Source organism: Meleagris gallopavo, chromosome 1 (assembly GCF_000146605.3).
Source record: "Meleagris gallopavo isolate NT-WF06-2002-E0010 breed Aviagen turkey brand Nicholas breeding stock chromosome 1, Turkey_5.1, whole genome shotgun sequence".
Lineage (NCBI taxonomy): Eukaryota > Metazoa > Chordata > Aves > Galliformes > Phasianidae > Meleagris > Meleagris gallopavo.
The window spans coordinates 47,686,105-47,698,877 of NC_015011.2; the positions used below are offsets into that span (position 1 = coordinate 47,686,105).

The 12,773-nt window shown below is 45.9% G+C and overlaps 1 protein-coding gene across 1 annotated transcript; it reads left to right on the forward strand.

Moving 5' to 3' along the window:
• The first annotated feature begins 4,093 nt into the window (after positions 1 to 4,093).
• LOC100548322 (cytochrome P450 2D17) lies at positions 4,094 to 11,705 on the forward strand. Its single transcript, XM_003202322.4, has 9 exons — positions 4,094 to 4,291; positions 5,719 to 5,890; positions 6,592 to 6,744; positions 7,810 to 7,970; positions 8,099 to 8,272; positions 8,894 to 9,035; positions 9,662 to 9,849; positions 10,483 to 10,624; positions 11,015 to 11,705. Exons 1-9 carry the CDS (start codon positions 4,094 to 4,096, stop codon positions 11,191 to 11,193), a joined length of 1,509 nt encoding a protein of 502 aa, XP_003202370.1. The 3' UTR covers positions 11,194 to 11,705.
• The last annotated feature ends 1,068 nt before the right edge of the window (positions 11,706 to 12,773 follow it).

Sequence of the window (12,773 nt, forward strand, 5' to 3'; positions counted from 1 at the left end):
TGTACTTTGCACCTAGATTTGCAGGTGCTTTATCACTGCAGGCCCAATAGCCCCATTACATAAATTTTACAAGAGGGAAACTGAGATACCAGCCTGCTGCTTGCTTGCCTCCAAGTCACAGCTCAAATCGATGCTGGAACTAAATCATGGTTCTTCCATCTCTTCAACTGCCAAACCCATATTTAATCACCTCATTATTTTCAAAGGTGTCCCACTGATCTCATGCTTTAGGAAAGCAGGATGAGTTTTCCCATATGGATATAAATGCTTTGCTTACAAGAAAATTAATAATGGGATTTTAGCCAGTAACTCTGTCCAAAATTCCACTGGATGCTCCTGTACAGCTGAGAAAAACCACACGGTACAAGCAGTAATCCAAAAATGAAAAGAAGTGCAATATATTCACTGCTCTTGGGAATCTTAAAGAAACCCAAACCAGCAGCTGGGACAGAACCAGTGGGGTTGCATGGACAGTGCTGGGTTCCTCAGCATTCTACAGCAAGAAGCTGCTCTTTGTGGCTGGGAGATAGGACCCAGGACATGCCCGTGTCGGTACCGAGCTCAGAGCTGCTGCTCCTTGAGAGAAAGGGACAGGATGGGCAGCAGAAGCAGAGCACTGCCAGGACTTGCTTTGGTTACAGGTGAGCTACTGGGACGGGTACAGGGAAAAGCCATGGGTAATTTAAAGAAGAGCCTCAAGAACAGATTTGGTGCAATGTGGGAAGGCTGGCAGTAAGTCACTGTGAAAGACTTGGCTATTTCAGGTCTGCTGCTTGCTTTGTTATGAACAAGCTGTTTGCACAGCTCATCTTAAAGCTGTACAAACACTTCCAATGTACAAAGTGCTATATGAACACCAAGCATGGCACAAGAGGCTTTGTTGCTCCAGAACAGTATACTGCTGAGGTTTAGATCCTCCCAATGGTGCTGGGGGGAAAGCAGCCCCTGGGATTTGAAGGAACCCTTTCTGAGAGCTAAAGGAAATATTCCTGTTGTGTGACCTGGCTGGCTCCAGTGCTGAAGCTCCTGACTGCTGGCAGCTGCTCAGCAGCTGGGACTTTCACCAGGGGAATAAGCATGTGATGCTGTATAATTGCGCAAGCTGGAGTTTTCATCAACAGGCCCTTCACACCCTGCCAAATCTGTGCCAAATCTGTGATCCAGCCAGGACCTGGGCACGGGGCATGCAGCTGTTCAGGGCAGTTTGGATCCCTCTGACCCTGCTGCTAGGCTTTGTTTGTTAGGTGCCAGCATTTAGATGGTCATTTTGGATTACGTTACATTTTGTCCTTTGGTGATGCTTCAGAGGGATGCTCTGAGTACTAAAGACTGCCAGCTTCACACAGACACTGCTGACATCTGTGGAAAAGCCCAACAAAAACAGACTGTGAGCAGCAGGCAGCAAACTAAGTTTTGAATCCACTGAGTCACAGCTCTTTCTCCTAAGACCTCACTTAGAGCTGTTCAAAACATGGTGGGTACTTAGAAACCAACAAACACTCATACTTCTCTGCAAACACACCTTTGTCCCATCATCGAGATAATTAATAAATATGTTAAACATGCGTGGATATCTAAGGGATGTGATTAGTGATTAGCCAGCAGCTGAACTATGTGCTGCTGATTCCAGCTCTTTGAGATCCACAGACTAAACACTCTTCCACCCACCTTATCATCTATCTTGTCAGTCTTTATCACACTGATTCAGCTACAAGGTACTGCAGGAGATGGTATCAAAGGCTTTGCCAAAGTCACACATGTCCAACCCACAGCCAGTGGGCTACATGCAGCCCAGCATCATCCACAGTGCAGCCCTCTCCCTCCCTGACATTTAAATGTGGTGGCTCTTCTCTGTGCGTTGGCCCTGGGCACATGCCCATAGCTCAGCAACACCAAAACAATCAGTGTGCTATAAATGCTGTGTCAACTGAAAGACACCAAGCTGAGACCAAGCTGAGTGGTGCAGCTGACACGGTGGAAGGAAGGGATGCCATTCAGAGGGACCTCAACAGACTTGAAAGATGGACCCGGGTGAACCTACTGAGGTTCAACACAACAAAGTGCAAGATTTTGCACTTGGGCTGGAGGAATCCCAGGCATTTATACAGACTTGAAGGAGCGGTCCTTGAGAGCAGCCCTACAGAGAAGGACCGGGGGGTCCTGATGGATGAAAAACTTAACATGAGCCAGCAGTGTGCTCTTGCAGCTCAGAAAGCAAATGGTATCCTGGGCTCCATCAGAAGAGGGGTGGCCAGCAGGGACAGGGAAGTGATTGTCCCTCTCTACTCTGCTCTTGTGAAGTCCCATCTGGAGTACTGTGTCTAGGTCTTACAAAAAAGACAGAGAGCTGTTGGAGAGGGTCCAGAGGAGAGCCACAAAGATGACTGGGGGCTGAAGTACCTCCCCTACAAAGACAAGCTGAGGGAGCTGGGCTTCTTCAGCCTGTAAAAAAGAAGGCTGCAAGGTGTTGCAGCCTTCCAGTACCTAAAGGGAGCCTATAAACAAGAGGGGAGTCAACTCTTTGAAAGGGTAGATATCAGCAGGACAAGGGGAAATGGTCTTAAGTTGAGGGAGGGAAGATTTAGGTTTGATGTCAGGGGGAAGTTCTTTCCTATGAGAGTGGTGAGGTGCTGGAACAGGCTGCCCAGAGAGGTTGTGGATGCCCCGTCCCTGGAGGTGTTCAAGGCCAGGTTGGATGGGGCCCTGGGCAGCCTGGTCTAGTATTAAATAGGGAGGTTGGTGGCTCTGTCTGTGGCAGGGGTATTGGAGATTCAGAACCCTTGAGGTCCCTTCCAATCCGAGCCATTCTGTGATTCTGTGATTCTGTGAAAGCTGGGCACAGGGAGAGCTTTGCTGTGAAGTGCTGACTCAAATGATGTCAAATAATTGCATGCACCATGACCCAGGTGCAAGACCCTGCACTTAGCTTTGTTGACCCCCTGAGTGTCTCTTGACGCCACTACTCCAGGCTGTCTTGGTCCCTTTGGATGGCATCCTATTTTTTGGGCCTGTTACCGTAACCCACAGCTTGGAGCTGCAAGACTGAAAAAAAAAAAAAAATTTACACTTGCAAGATCATTTTCAGTTGATATAAATACATTCCAACTCTAAGGATTCTACAACTCTATAACCTGCACCCTTACAAATATGAGTTGTAATCAGATATTCAACTCTAAAATCTGATTGTGTCCTTTTACCAGACTTTCATAATCCCTATCTTAGCAGAGAAAAATATCCCTCACTTCACAATCACACAGTATTCATGTCACCCCTTTTTGACAATACACACACTTTGAACAATTAGTGTCGAGGATGAAGTGCACGAAGAGCAACATTTCATCAAAAATCTCTGATGAAAACATTGAGACCTCACTAAGGGGTTAAACAAAGATGGTTATTCCCAGAAACATAAGTGATTTTTGAAGTCTCAGGCCACTGTATTAAGATTACTTCTGTGAAGTAAGCGCTTTCTGTAAGGAAAGGCATGACCTAACCAAAGCTTTCAAAAGTTCCAGTGGAATAAATTCTCAGCCCTGCAAGCAGAAATCTGAACAGCCTGCGTTTAAGCTGTGCATCTCCCCTGACTTGTCTGTACGAACAATAACACAACGGACCTAAACTCTTTTTCAAAGCCTCCTGTGTGTATGCAGCAGGACTGGATTGCCTTGTGCGCTTCAATCCCACCTTGGCTGTGGAACAGGACAGGCAAACACCTGGACATCACCCAGCCCTACCCCAGGGCCAGCACAACTGCCTGTGCTCCATGGTGGCAGGGACAAGGAGGTCTCTGACCTCCAGATTTGGCAAAGAGTTGGAGGAGGAAAAGGAACAGCCCTCGTCGCCACTCCCCCAACGCTGAGCTGATCAGAGGAGGAGCTCTGGGTCCAAACCAAATTCCATGTTTAAAGTCAGCAACAACAGGGAGAGGGGAGCAGGAGGCAGAAAAAGAAGGTGTGAAGAAGAGGAGAAAGCAAGAAGAAGAGGACAGCTGCCTGGGGGGGGGGAGGCAGGAGAAAGGAGAAGGAGGCAGAAGTGAAGGACAGAAACAGTGCTGGATCGAAACAGGAAGACCGAGGAGTAGACAGACTACAAAATGACACTGCTCCTGTGGCTGTCATCTTGGAGCAACATCTCTGTACTGGGAGTTTTTCTTACCGTCTTTACTGTGCTTGTTGATTTCATGAAGCGCAGAAAGAAGTGGAGCTGTTACCCCCCAGGCCCAGTGTCATTGCCGTTTGTGGGGACCATGCCATACGTTAACTACAACAACCCGATTCTCTCCTTCGAGAAGGTGAGTAGTGAACCCAGCCAACATGCACGGCACTCTGCGGATGGGGGAAGTGTTGCAGGAATGGCAGACTGCTCTGTGAGTTACCTAGCGTGCCCACAGCCATGTGGTAGTTTCAGTTTATTACATCAGCTTGCAGGATTTGCCCCATCAGTAGTGCCAGAAATGACTGTTGCATTCCTATTCAAAGTCAGGCATTATCTCTTCTCAAAGGAAAAGCACAGCACAGCTTGCAGCAGATCAGCCATGGGCTTTTACTTCAGTGTGCAAAATCTAAAGGCTCCTTTTCTAAGACAAAACTGTTTAGCTGTCTGTCCAAAAGATTACCATTTTCAAATCATAACAAATCAGGGTCATTCTCGCTGCACTGATTACTGGTTACTTGACCACTAATTTCTTTTAATGATGTATTTCTAGTGTCTTTGAAGTGGTAATCCGCTTCCAAATCCCACTGCAAAAATAAATAAGTAAACAGGAAAAAAAAGAAGGATGAAGAGAAGGGGAAAGGGGCAGGGGGAAAGGGTAAACATCGGAGGAAATGGGGGTAGGGGGAGAGAAAGGAGAAAAGGGGAGAAGGGAGGAAAGGGAGAAAGAAGGAAGGGTAGAGGAAGTGGGGGGGGGGAAGGGAGGGGACATATAGCCAAGGAGAAAGGCAAGGCAAGGCAAGGAAAAAAAAAAGACAGTGAAAGAAAAAGAGAGAGAAAGAGAGGGAAAGAACAAAATGAAGAAAGGAAGGAAGACAAAAGAAACAACAAAGACAAAGAACACACAGCTGATAAACTCATCGATGCAATCCCCCTTTTGTCAGCAACATGTCCTTTTCAGATCAGAAGAGATGTAGGATGTGCACCAGTTACCAGTCTTTCTAGAAGAGTACATTCCCCCTGGGAAGAAAGCTGACCTGGAACTCCACTGTGGAGCTGCTTTTTCCAAGCATGCTTCTGGGAATTGGCCTTTGGGTAGAAAAAGAAATTACATGCACTTTATCATCAGTATTTCTATCTAGCAGAAATTAGAACTACCTAGAAATTGCTTAGGTTTTCAAATGAAATTATAAGTGTTGGGAAATAAACGGTTCTTGAGTGTTCAGCCTTTGAAAATCTCCAAACAGGTTCTTGACCTCGTGATGTTAGACAAAACCCGAAATACCCACACCATGCTCTAGACAAGTTCCTCCAGAATAGTTGTATCTTGACAGTTGCAGTGCATTGCTCCCTGCTGCAGATAGTGGATGACACTGTTGTGAGCTGTTGCACTGCAAAGAAAACCAATGGTCAAAGGTCAGCTGGAAGGTCTCCTAATAAAACAAAGTACAAGCCAGTGAACAGTCAGATGCTAAGGAAAGATACAGGGATATGTTTTCGACATCACTTTCCCACACTACTGCATGACAGACCATTTTCAGGGCCATGATTTTTTTATCTTGGCAGTTTCGCAAGAAGTTTGGAAACGTCTTCAGTCTCCAGAACTGCTGGACCAACGTGGTAGTGCTGAATGGGTACAACACTGTGAAGGAAGCCTTGGTCAACAAATCGGAGGACTTTGCTGACCGGCCATACATGCCAATATATGAACATCTGGGCTATGGACATAAATCTGAAGGCAAGTCCTTTGCAAACATACATTTCCCGCAGACAGTAGCACAAGGAGGACTAGCTAGGTAGTGAGTAGACAGAAGATTTTCCCAGTGTAAAACCACCCTCACATGTGCCTCTAGCCAGTATCCTTGTATATCTGCCACTCTTCTGAGGTCACAGAATCAGGTGATCTACCAGCTCTAGTAAGTGGCTGTAGTACAGCTCCAGGCACTAGCACACATCTCTTCAGCAGTGTGAGAATACGATCACTGATACAACTTGCTTGCCAGGGTGAGAGCTGTCAGTTCCCTCTGCCCAGTGCCCATTGCCACCCGATGAGCATGTGTTCTTGTCATGACAAAAAGATGGCAACTTTCTCCCAAGAATACAGAAGAAAGCATCCCTCCGCATCAGATCCTCTGCACAAAATGCAACCCAGTTCACGCAAGCTGAGGACACAGTGCTGAATAATTTGGAGGAATGTTTCCTTTAAATGCTCCCCTTGAATTCCCCCTTGATCACCTTTGCTGGGCACTTACCTGCATTAGAACGTGCAGTACTGAGTTTTTAGAGTGGCTGTATGAACAAGCCATACAGAGTCTTAACTTTTTTTTTTTCTCTTCCCTCTGATGTTAACCTCTAAACTCACATTTGTTCTTTTCTAGCAAAGCCTGCATGGTGTACAGCTTAGATCTCCTGATGTTTCTTGGGCACTCTTATTTCCAGGTATTGTTTTGGCAAAATATGGACATGTTTGGAAGGAGCTAAGGAAATTCACGCTCATTACCCTAAGGAACTTTGGGATGGGAAAGAAGTCCTTGGAGGAGCGAGTGACTGAGGAAGCAGGATTTCTGTGCTCTGCAATCAGTTCTGAAGGAGGTCTGTCACATGCAGGATGGAGAAAATATTCTGACAAAAAAAACCAAACAACCAAACAGAAAAAGGCAATAGAGTGATACAGCTTCTCCTATTTGCAAGCCGTGTTTCAAGTCCGTCAGAATAATGGTTACTGAACCTGTTGTGCCATAAAGCCACTTCTACCTTACACACTGGAGCTACTGTAAGGCTAATCAATTTCAAACAGGAAATAAATAAAAATAAGTAGAGGTAAAATACAATTATTTCCAGAGCTAGGTAACTATTACCCATGTGAAGTTAGGTGTAATGGGGTGGAACATAGTGGATCCACTGGTGGAGGTGGTTGTCTCCATGTACTCTGTCCTTGTGTGGCCTCAACAGGAGTACTGCACCCAGAGCTGGGGTGCCCAGCACAAGAAAGACATAGAGATGCTGGAGTGGAACCAGAGGAAACCATGGGGATGTTCAGAGGTCTAGAGCTCCTCTCCTCAAAAGACAGGCTGGGAGAGCTCAATTTGTTCAGCCCACAGAGGAGAATGCTGCAGGGAAGCCTCACTGCAGTATTCCAGTATTTGAGGGGAACTTACAATCAGGAAAGAGATTTAACATGATTTCATAGTGATATGACTAGGGGGAAGTGTTTAAACTGAAAGAGGGGAGAGGAAGAAATTATTTACACTGAGAGTAGTGAGGCACTGAAACAGACTGCCAGGAGAAGCAGCCTGTGATTTCATGATATCAATATTATCACATATTGCAAAATGAATCCGACAGCTTTCACACTACATCAACTATAATTAGACTCAAGAAGTGCTATCTGTTATGTGACAGAACAACCCTGTAACTCGGCTCTTCTTGAGGACTTTTCTCCTTTAAATAAGGAGGTTCAGACTCCTGACCAGCTGAACCATAGTAGGAGAGAAGATCTTTTATTCCTACTATGATGTATTCCTACTTTCAGCACTTTTGGGGCATTTTCTCATGAAAGCAGCAAAGAGGTATTTGTGTATTCTTGTTTTTGGAAGCTGCAGTACCACAGCGTGATGTTGCTTAGCCCCTTTGCTTGACATCCATTTCCATTTTTAGGTCGTCCTTTTGATCTGCATCTTCTTGTAAATAATGCGGTCAGCAATGTGATCTGCACCATCACCTATGGAGAGCGTTTCGAGTACGGTGACGAGACATTCAAGAAGCTGTTAACTTTGTTTGAAAACTCCCTGAATGAAGAAATTGGACTCCTGCCTGAGGTAACACAGAAGCATATTATGTTCTGTAAGACACTGACCTCTGTCACTTGAGAGCACTGTGTTTCCATTATTTTAATTTTTAGACCACGTAACACCTTGTCTCTTTCTGTATGGTTCTGGTCTGACAGCTTCTTCAAGTGGTGCCCATTTTGTTGCGCATTCCTGGACTGCCACAGATGATCTTTCGATGCCAAAAGGAATACATAGACTTCACAGAAATGCTCATAGAGAAGCACAAGGAGACCTGGAACCCTGCTTACACCCGAGACTTCACTGATGCATTTTTAAAGGAAATGGCAAAGGTACGGAGAGATCAACAGAACCTCAGAATCCTGAGGCAATTCCTTTACTTCCTTAAACTTGTTAATAGAAGCTGGCTTGACTTATACAGTTTTATAAAGACTGTTACAAATTTCCTACCTCTTCATTCCACATCATACTTGAGAAATGAGGTGTTCAGCTCTCCATGCTGAGCCCTCCTTGATTACCCTCAGAGATCATGTATATAATCTGCTGTTTCTGTCCCCAACTACCACACTCTTTTTCCACTCAGTGTCTGACAGCTCTCTTTTTAGCCTACATCACTTTTCTGACATTTAAGGAGTGGATCTGAGCTGATCAAATTCCTTCTTGTCACATTTATCTGCTGCTCACAGTAAGCGTCAGTGTTCTGCTGAATTAAGAGCACAAGGCATTCACTATAAAGGTATAACTTTCACCTCTCAGGATACAGGAATACAGTGGCAATGGCATGATAAAGCACACCAGTCATACACAGACCACAGCTGGTGTTGTGCTCTACTCTGCCAATGAATTCCTGGTCAGCAAAAATGACCAGGAATTCTCAGTACTTCTCTGAAAGAAAGTCTTCTCTCTCAAGAAAGTGTCTTTGCTCCTGTCACACTCTCGTTATCACTCTGCAGGGTAATGAGGCTGAAGTGAATGGTTTCAATAGAACCAACCTTAGCTTCGTGACGTCAGACTTGCTTGCAGCAGGTTCTCAAACCACCTCCACCACTCTCCGATGGGCGTTCCTGTTCATGCTTTTGTACCCAGAAATACAGAGTAAGTGAGAGGACAAGTAGAGGTGTGGTATGTTCCTCTGAACACTCATTTCACTGCAAGGACACTGCACATCTCTCGATGTTTTGGGCTTTTTGCAGTAAGAAACAGCTTTGGGGACTGTTGGTCTGGGAGAAACCAGGAGAAACACCTCCCCAAACATAGCATCCCCAGACACAGCTGTTCTGGCACAGCTTAGTGAGACCGGTAGGGAACGTGCTGAAAATACTGGAGTTGGAAGGCCATGTTCAGGTTCCCTCTCACTGAAGGTTCCTGAGGGACTTTCAGTGGCCATAGTGCCCTCCTTCCTGTATTTGGAATAGACACTAAGCTGTTTTAATTCTCAAATGCTGCATGCACAAGTACTCTTTCAGTCACACTGAGGAGGGGAAAGGTAGAATGTCAAATGAGAAGAATTTTATTAAAAGCACTGTGCATAACTAATAATTATAGATCTTTCTGAGCAACTGAAAAAGTATATTCCCATTAGTTTCTGCTCCTCTCTGTAATTGCTTGTCTTGCTCTCACCCAGTGCCTGCTCAGCTCATGCTCCCAGCATTCCTATACCTTGTACCAGCTCCTTCTGATTATCTAAGGAAACTCTAATTCCTAAACTGTGCTGCTTTTAGGTAAAGTCCACAAAGAGATTGATAAGGTGATTGGAAGAAACCGACCGCCCACCATGGCAGACCAAGCAAACATGCCCTACACCAATGCCGTCATCCATGAAGTACAACGCTGTGGGGACATTATTCCTATGGGGCTACCTCACATGACATACCGGGACACCAAGCTTCAAGGTTTCTTCATTCCCAAGGTGTGTGTGCCCAGAAAGCCAATGCAGCATCATCGCTCCAGGAAGAGGCCAGGCCTGGAGTGACAACACACAACTCGGCAGCTTTGTCCCTCCTGCCCCAAAGCACAGTCGTGGAGAACACTGACTTAGGAATTTTGAAATACTAAGATCACACAGATAGTCGCACTTGTGCTCTGCTTTACACTGCTTATACGGGAACCAACTGCAGAGGCATCTCAGGAGTACTATCCTCTGTAATGCAAGCCTGAGATGTTTTTTTAAGCCACATAGTGACTCCCCGATGTTTAAAACATAAGCTTTGAGGTTTTCCATGTCCCATGCAAAGTTTGGGCTTTGAAGTCTATTAGCTTTTCCTTTCCAGCTATAAAACAAGTCCCTGGGGATCTGAGAAGCAGAGGCTGTTTGCAGGCAACACATGTTACTGGAAATGTGCAAATGCTTCATGTCTGTTTTCAGTAAGATAAGAAGAGCTTGGTGCCTTATTCTGAAGCTTGGTGCCTTATTCTGAAGCTTGGTGTCTTAAGACAGTATTAGGTGGGAGAAACTCACTAAAGAGGGACCAGCACTGATCTGTCATGCTAAGATAATTCTGCAGTTCTCATGTAAGTTGTTTCCTCTTGTGAACGAGTGCAGGGGACGACAATCATCACCAACTTGACTTCTGTGCTGAAGGATGAGACAGTCTGGAAGAAGCCAAATGAGTTTTATCCCGAACACTTCCTGAATGAAAATGGGGAATTTGTGAGACCAGAGGCCTTCTTGCCCTTCTCTGCAGGTAAATCCAACGGGAGGGTCTAGCTGCAAGTCGGGTGCACAGCGGGAGTGGTGATGTGCCTCCTGGGAAGTGGAAGTCCAAGGGTTGTCCTTTTCCTTATCTCTGCAATTGAGCAGGTGGTAAGACCTGCAGGGACCTTTTCAACCTCAATTATTCTGTGACTTTGTGCCTGACAGACATGACGCACCATCTAACTAAATAGCTGTGAGTGCCTCAGCCTTTTTCACACAGTTAACAAAGCAGTCCCACTTTCTTCCTTCTCTCCATTCAGTGCAAGAAGGCTTCTGAATTGTGTTTTGCTCCATCCTTTGTCTACACACAAAGGGTGCTCATCCCACAGTGATTTCAGTGTGGTTCAATGTCCTCTCTCATGGACATTCCTTCTTGCAGGTCGACGTGCCTGCCTGGGGGAACAGCTGGCCAAGATGGAGCTCTTCATCTTCTTCACCACTCTCATGCAGAAGTTCACCTTTGTGATCCCTGAAGATCAGCCCAGGCCACGGGAGGACGGTCACTTTGCTTTTATAAACAGCCCACACCCATACCAGCTGCAAGCTGTTCCAAGATAAGTGTGCACCGCTTCATTCAGAAACCACCACAAACACTGTCAGAAATGTTGGAGGGCTATGCCAGGATCTAGTTATCCCAAGTTTGTGCAGATGTCTCCAGCTGTGTAAAGTAAGGATGTGGCCCAGTATCCTTAGCTTAGCTTAATTTCAATTTTAGTCCTGAATTCCTGTGTACTGAAACACGAAGTGTATCCAGGGTAAGAGATATCGTGCTGATCCTAAGAGCAAAAACCTTGGAAAAAGCTGGAAAGTGCTGCTGGACACCTCCTTTCCCTGCTGGCCACTCTCTGTCTCTAGTGCTTTGCCTCTGCCTGCCCTCCAGGTGCCCAGGAGGGCTCTGGCTTCATTCCTGCAAATACAAGGCTCACAATGTCAAGTGATTCGGCATGGGCTGTTGGTGGGCAGGTGAGAGCTTCAACACTTACAAAGTCACATTCCCCTGCAGGACTACACATGGCTTCAGAGTTTTGCTCCTGATCGTGCAATAAACATGGACTCCATGCATTACTTCATGTATACTGTGTACTGCAGTTAATTGCATACATACTGCATTACCTTCATTTACCACTCTAAAAGAAAGCAAAATGCCTGCCAACTAGGACTCCAGCAGGAGGAACTACAAAGGAGTACCTAAATTATCAATATGACATTTCAGCTCCCGAAACTGAAATACATACATTCCTATAAATGTATTTCAAGATGAATTCTGGTGCCTCCATTACTATCTCCTATCCAGTTAACTGGCCAAAATTGCTTTTTTCATCATTACTCAAAGTCAGGGAAGGTTTCAAACTCATAGAGTTATATCGCTTGAATGAGCGAGCTGCAGGTATTATAGATGGCTTTTTCTTCCTGCAACATTGCTGACCAGTTGATTTGCAAGATGTTACTGTTGTTCATGCTGGCAGAAAATATAGCACGAATGCATAATTGCAACAAAAAAGCCTCTGAAATGGTGCACCCATGCATACATTTCTCTTTCTCATACTAATTTTGGGACCTACGAAATCCACATCACGTATGTGACTACCTATACTACCTATACCTATACTGTTAAGATTTCAGCTTCAGCGGAACTGCACTCTGATGTTTTTCACCTACAAGATAATCTGACAAAATAAAAGCGATCTGGAAGGGCTGTCTTGCCCTGTGGTTGTCTGACCGTCCTGCTCTATACCCACCTCGCGTACTCACGTGCCATTCCTCTCCTCGTAGCCAGAACCCGCAGTTCCTTCCAGCTCCTTTCAGTGTTACCTTTCAGGTCCCTTCAGTACCACTGATCTGAAGGTGGGCGTTTCTATAAAGCAGCCAGCGCACACCCGTGCTTTTGAGGAGTGTTCAGAGACCTCAACTGAAGGACCCCGGCAGCCTCGTGTTTGTACACTGGTATATAATGGGCCGTTCGAATGACACAATCGCTGAATAGCCGAGGTTGCAGCGTCCGCACACATCGGGGCACCGAGACCAACCCCTGGCCGCATCCGGCACGAAAGACGATCAGATGGTGCCGTTGAGCGCTGCCCAAGCCCGGGCAGGACGAACGGGCCGCGACGCCGCCGCGCTCCTCCGACGGCCGCCGC

Coding starts and splice junctions, on each gene's coding strand:
- LOC100548322 (XM_003202322.4), top strand. CDS start 4,094: ATGACACTGCTCCTGTGGCTGTCATCTTGGAGCAACATCTCTGTACTG. Junction 4,292..5,718: donor CGATTCTCTCCTTCGAGAAG/GTGAGTAGTGAA, acceptor TTATCTTGGCAG/TTTCGCAAGAAGTTTGGAAA. Junction 8,273..8,893: donor TTTTAAAGGAAATGGCAAAG/GTACGGAGAGAT, acceptor ATCACTCTGCAG/GGTAATGAGGCTGAAGTGAA.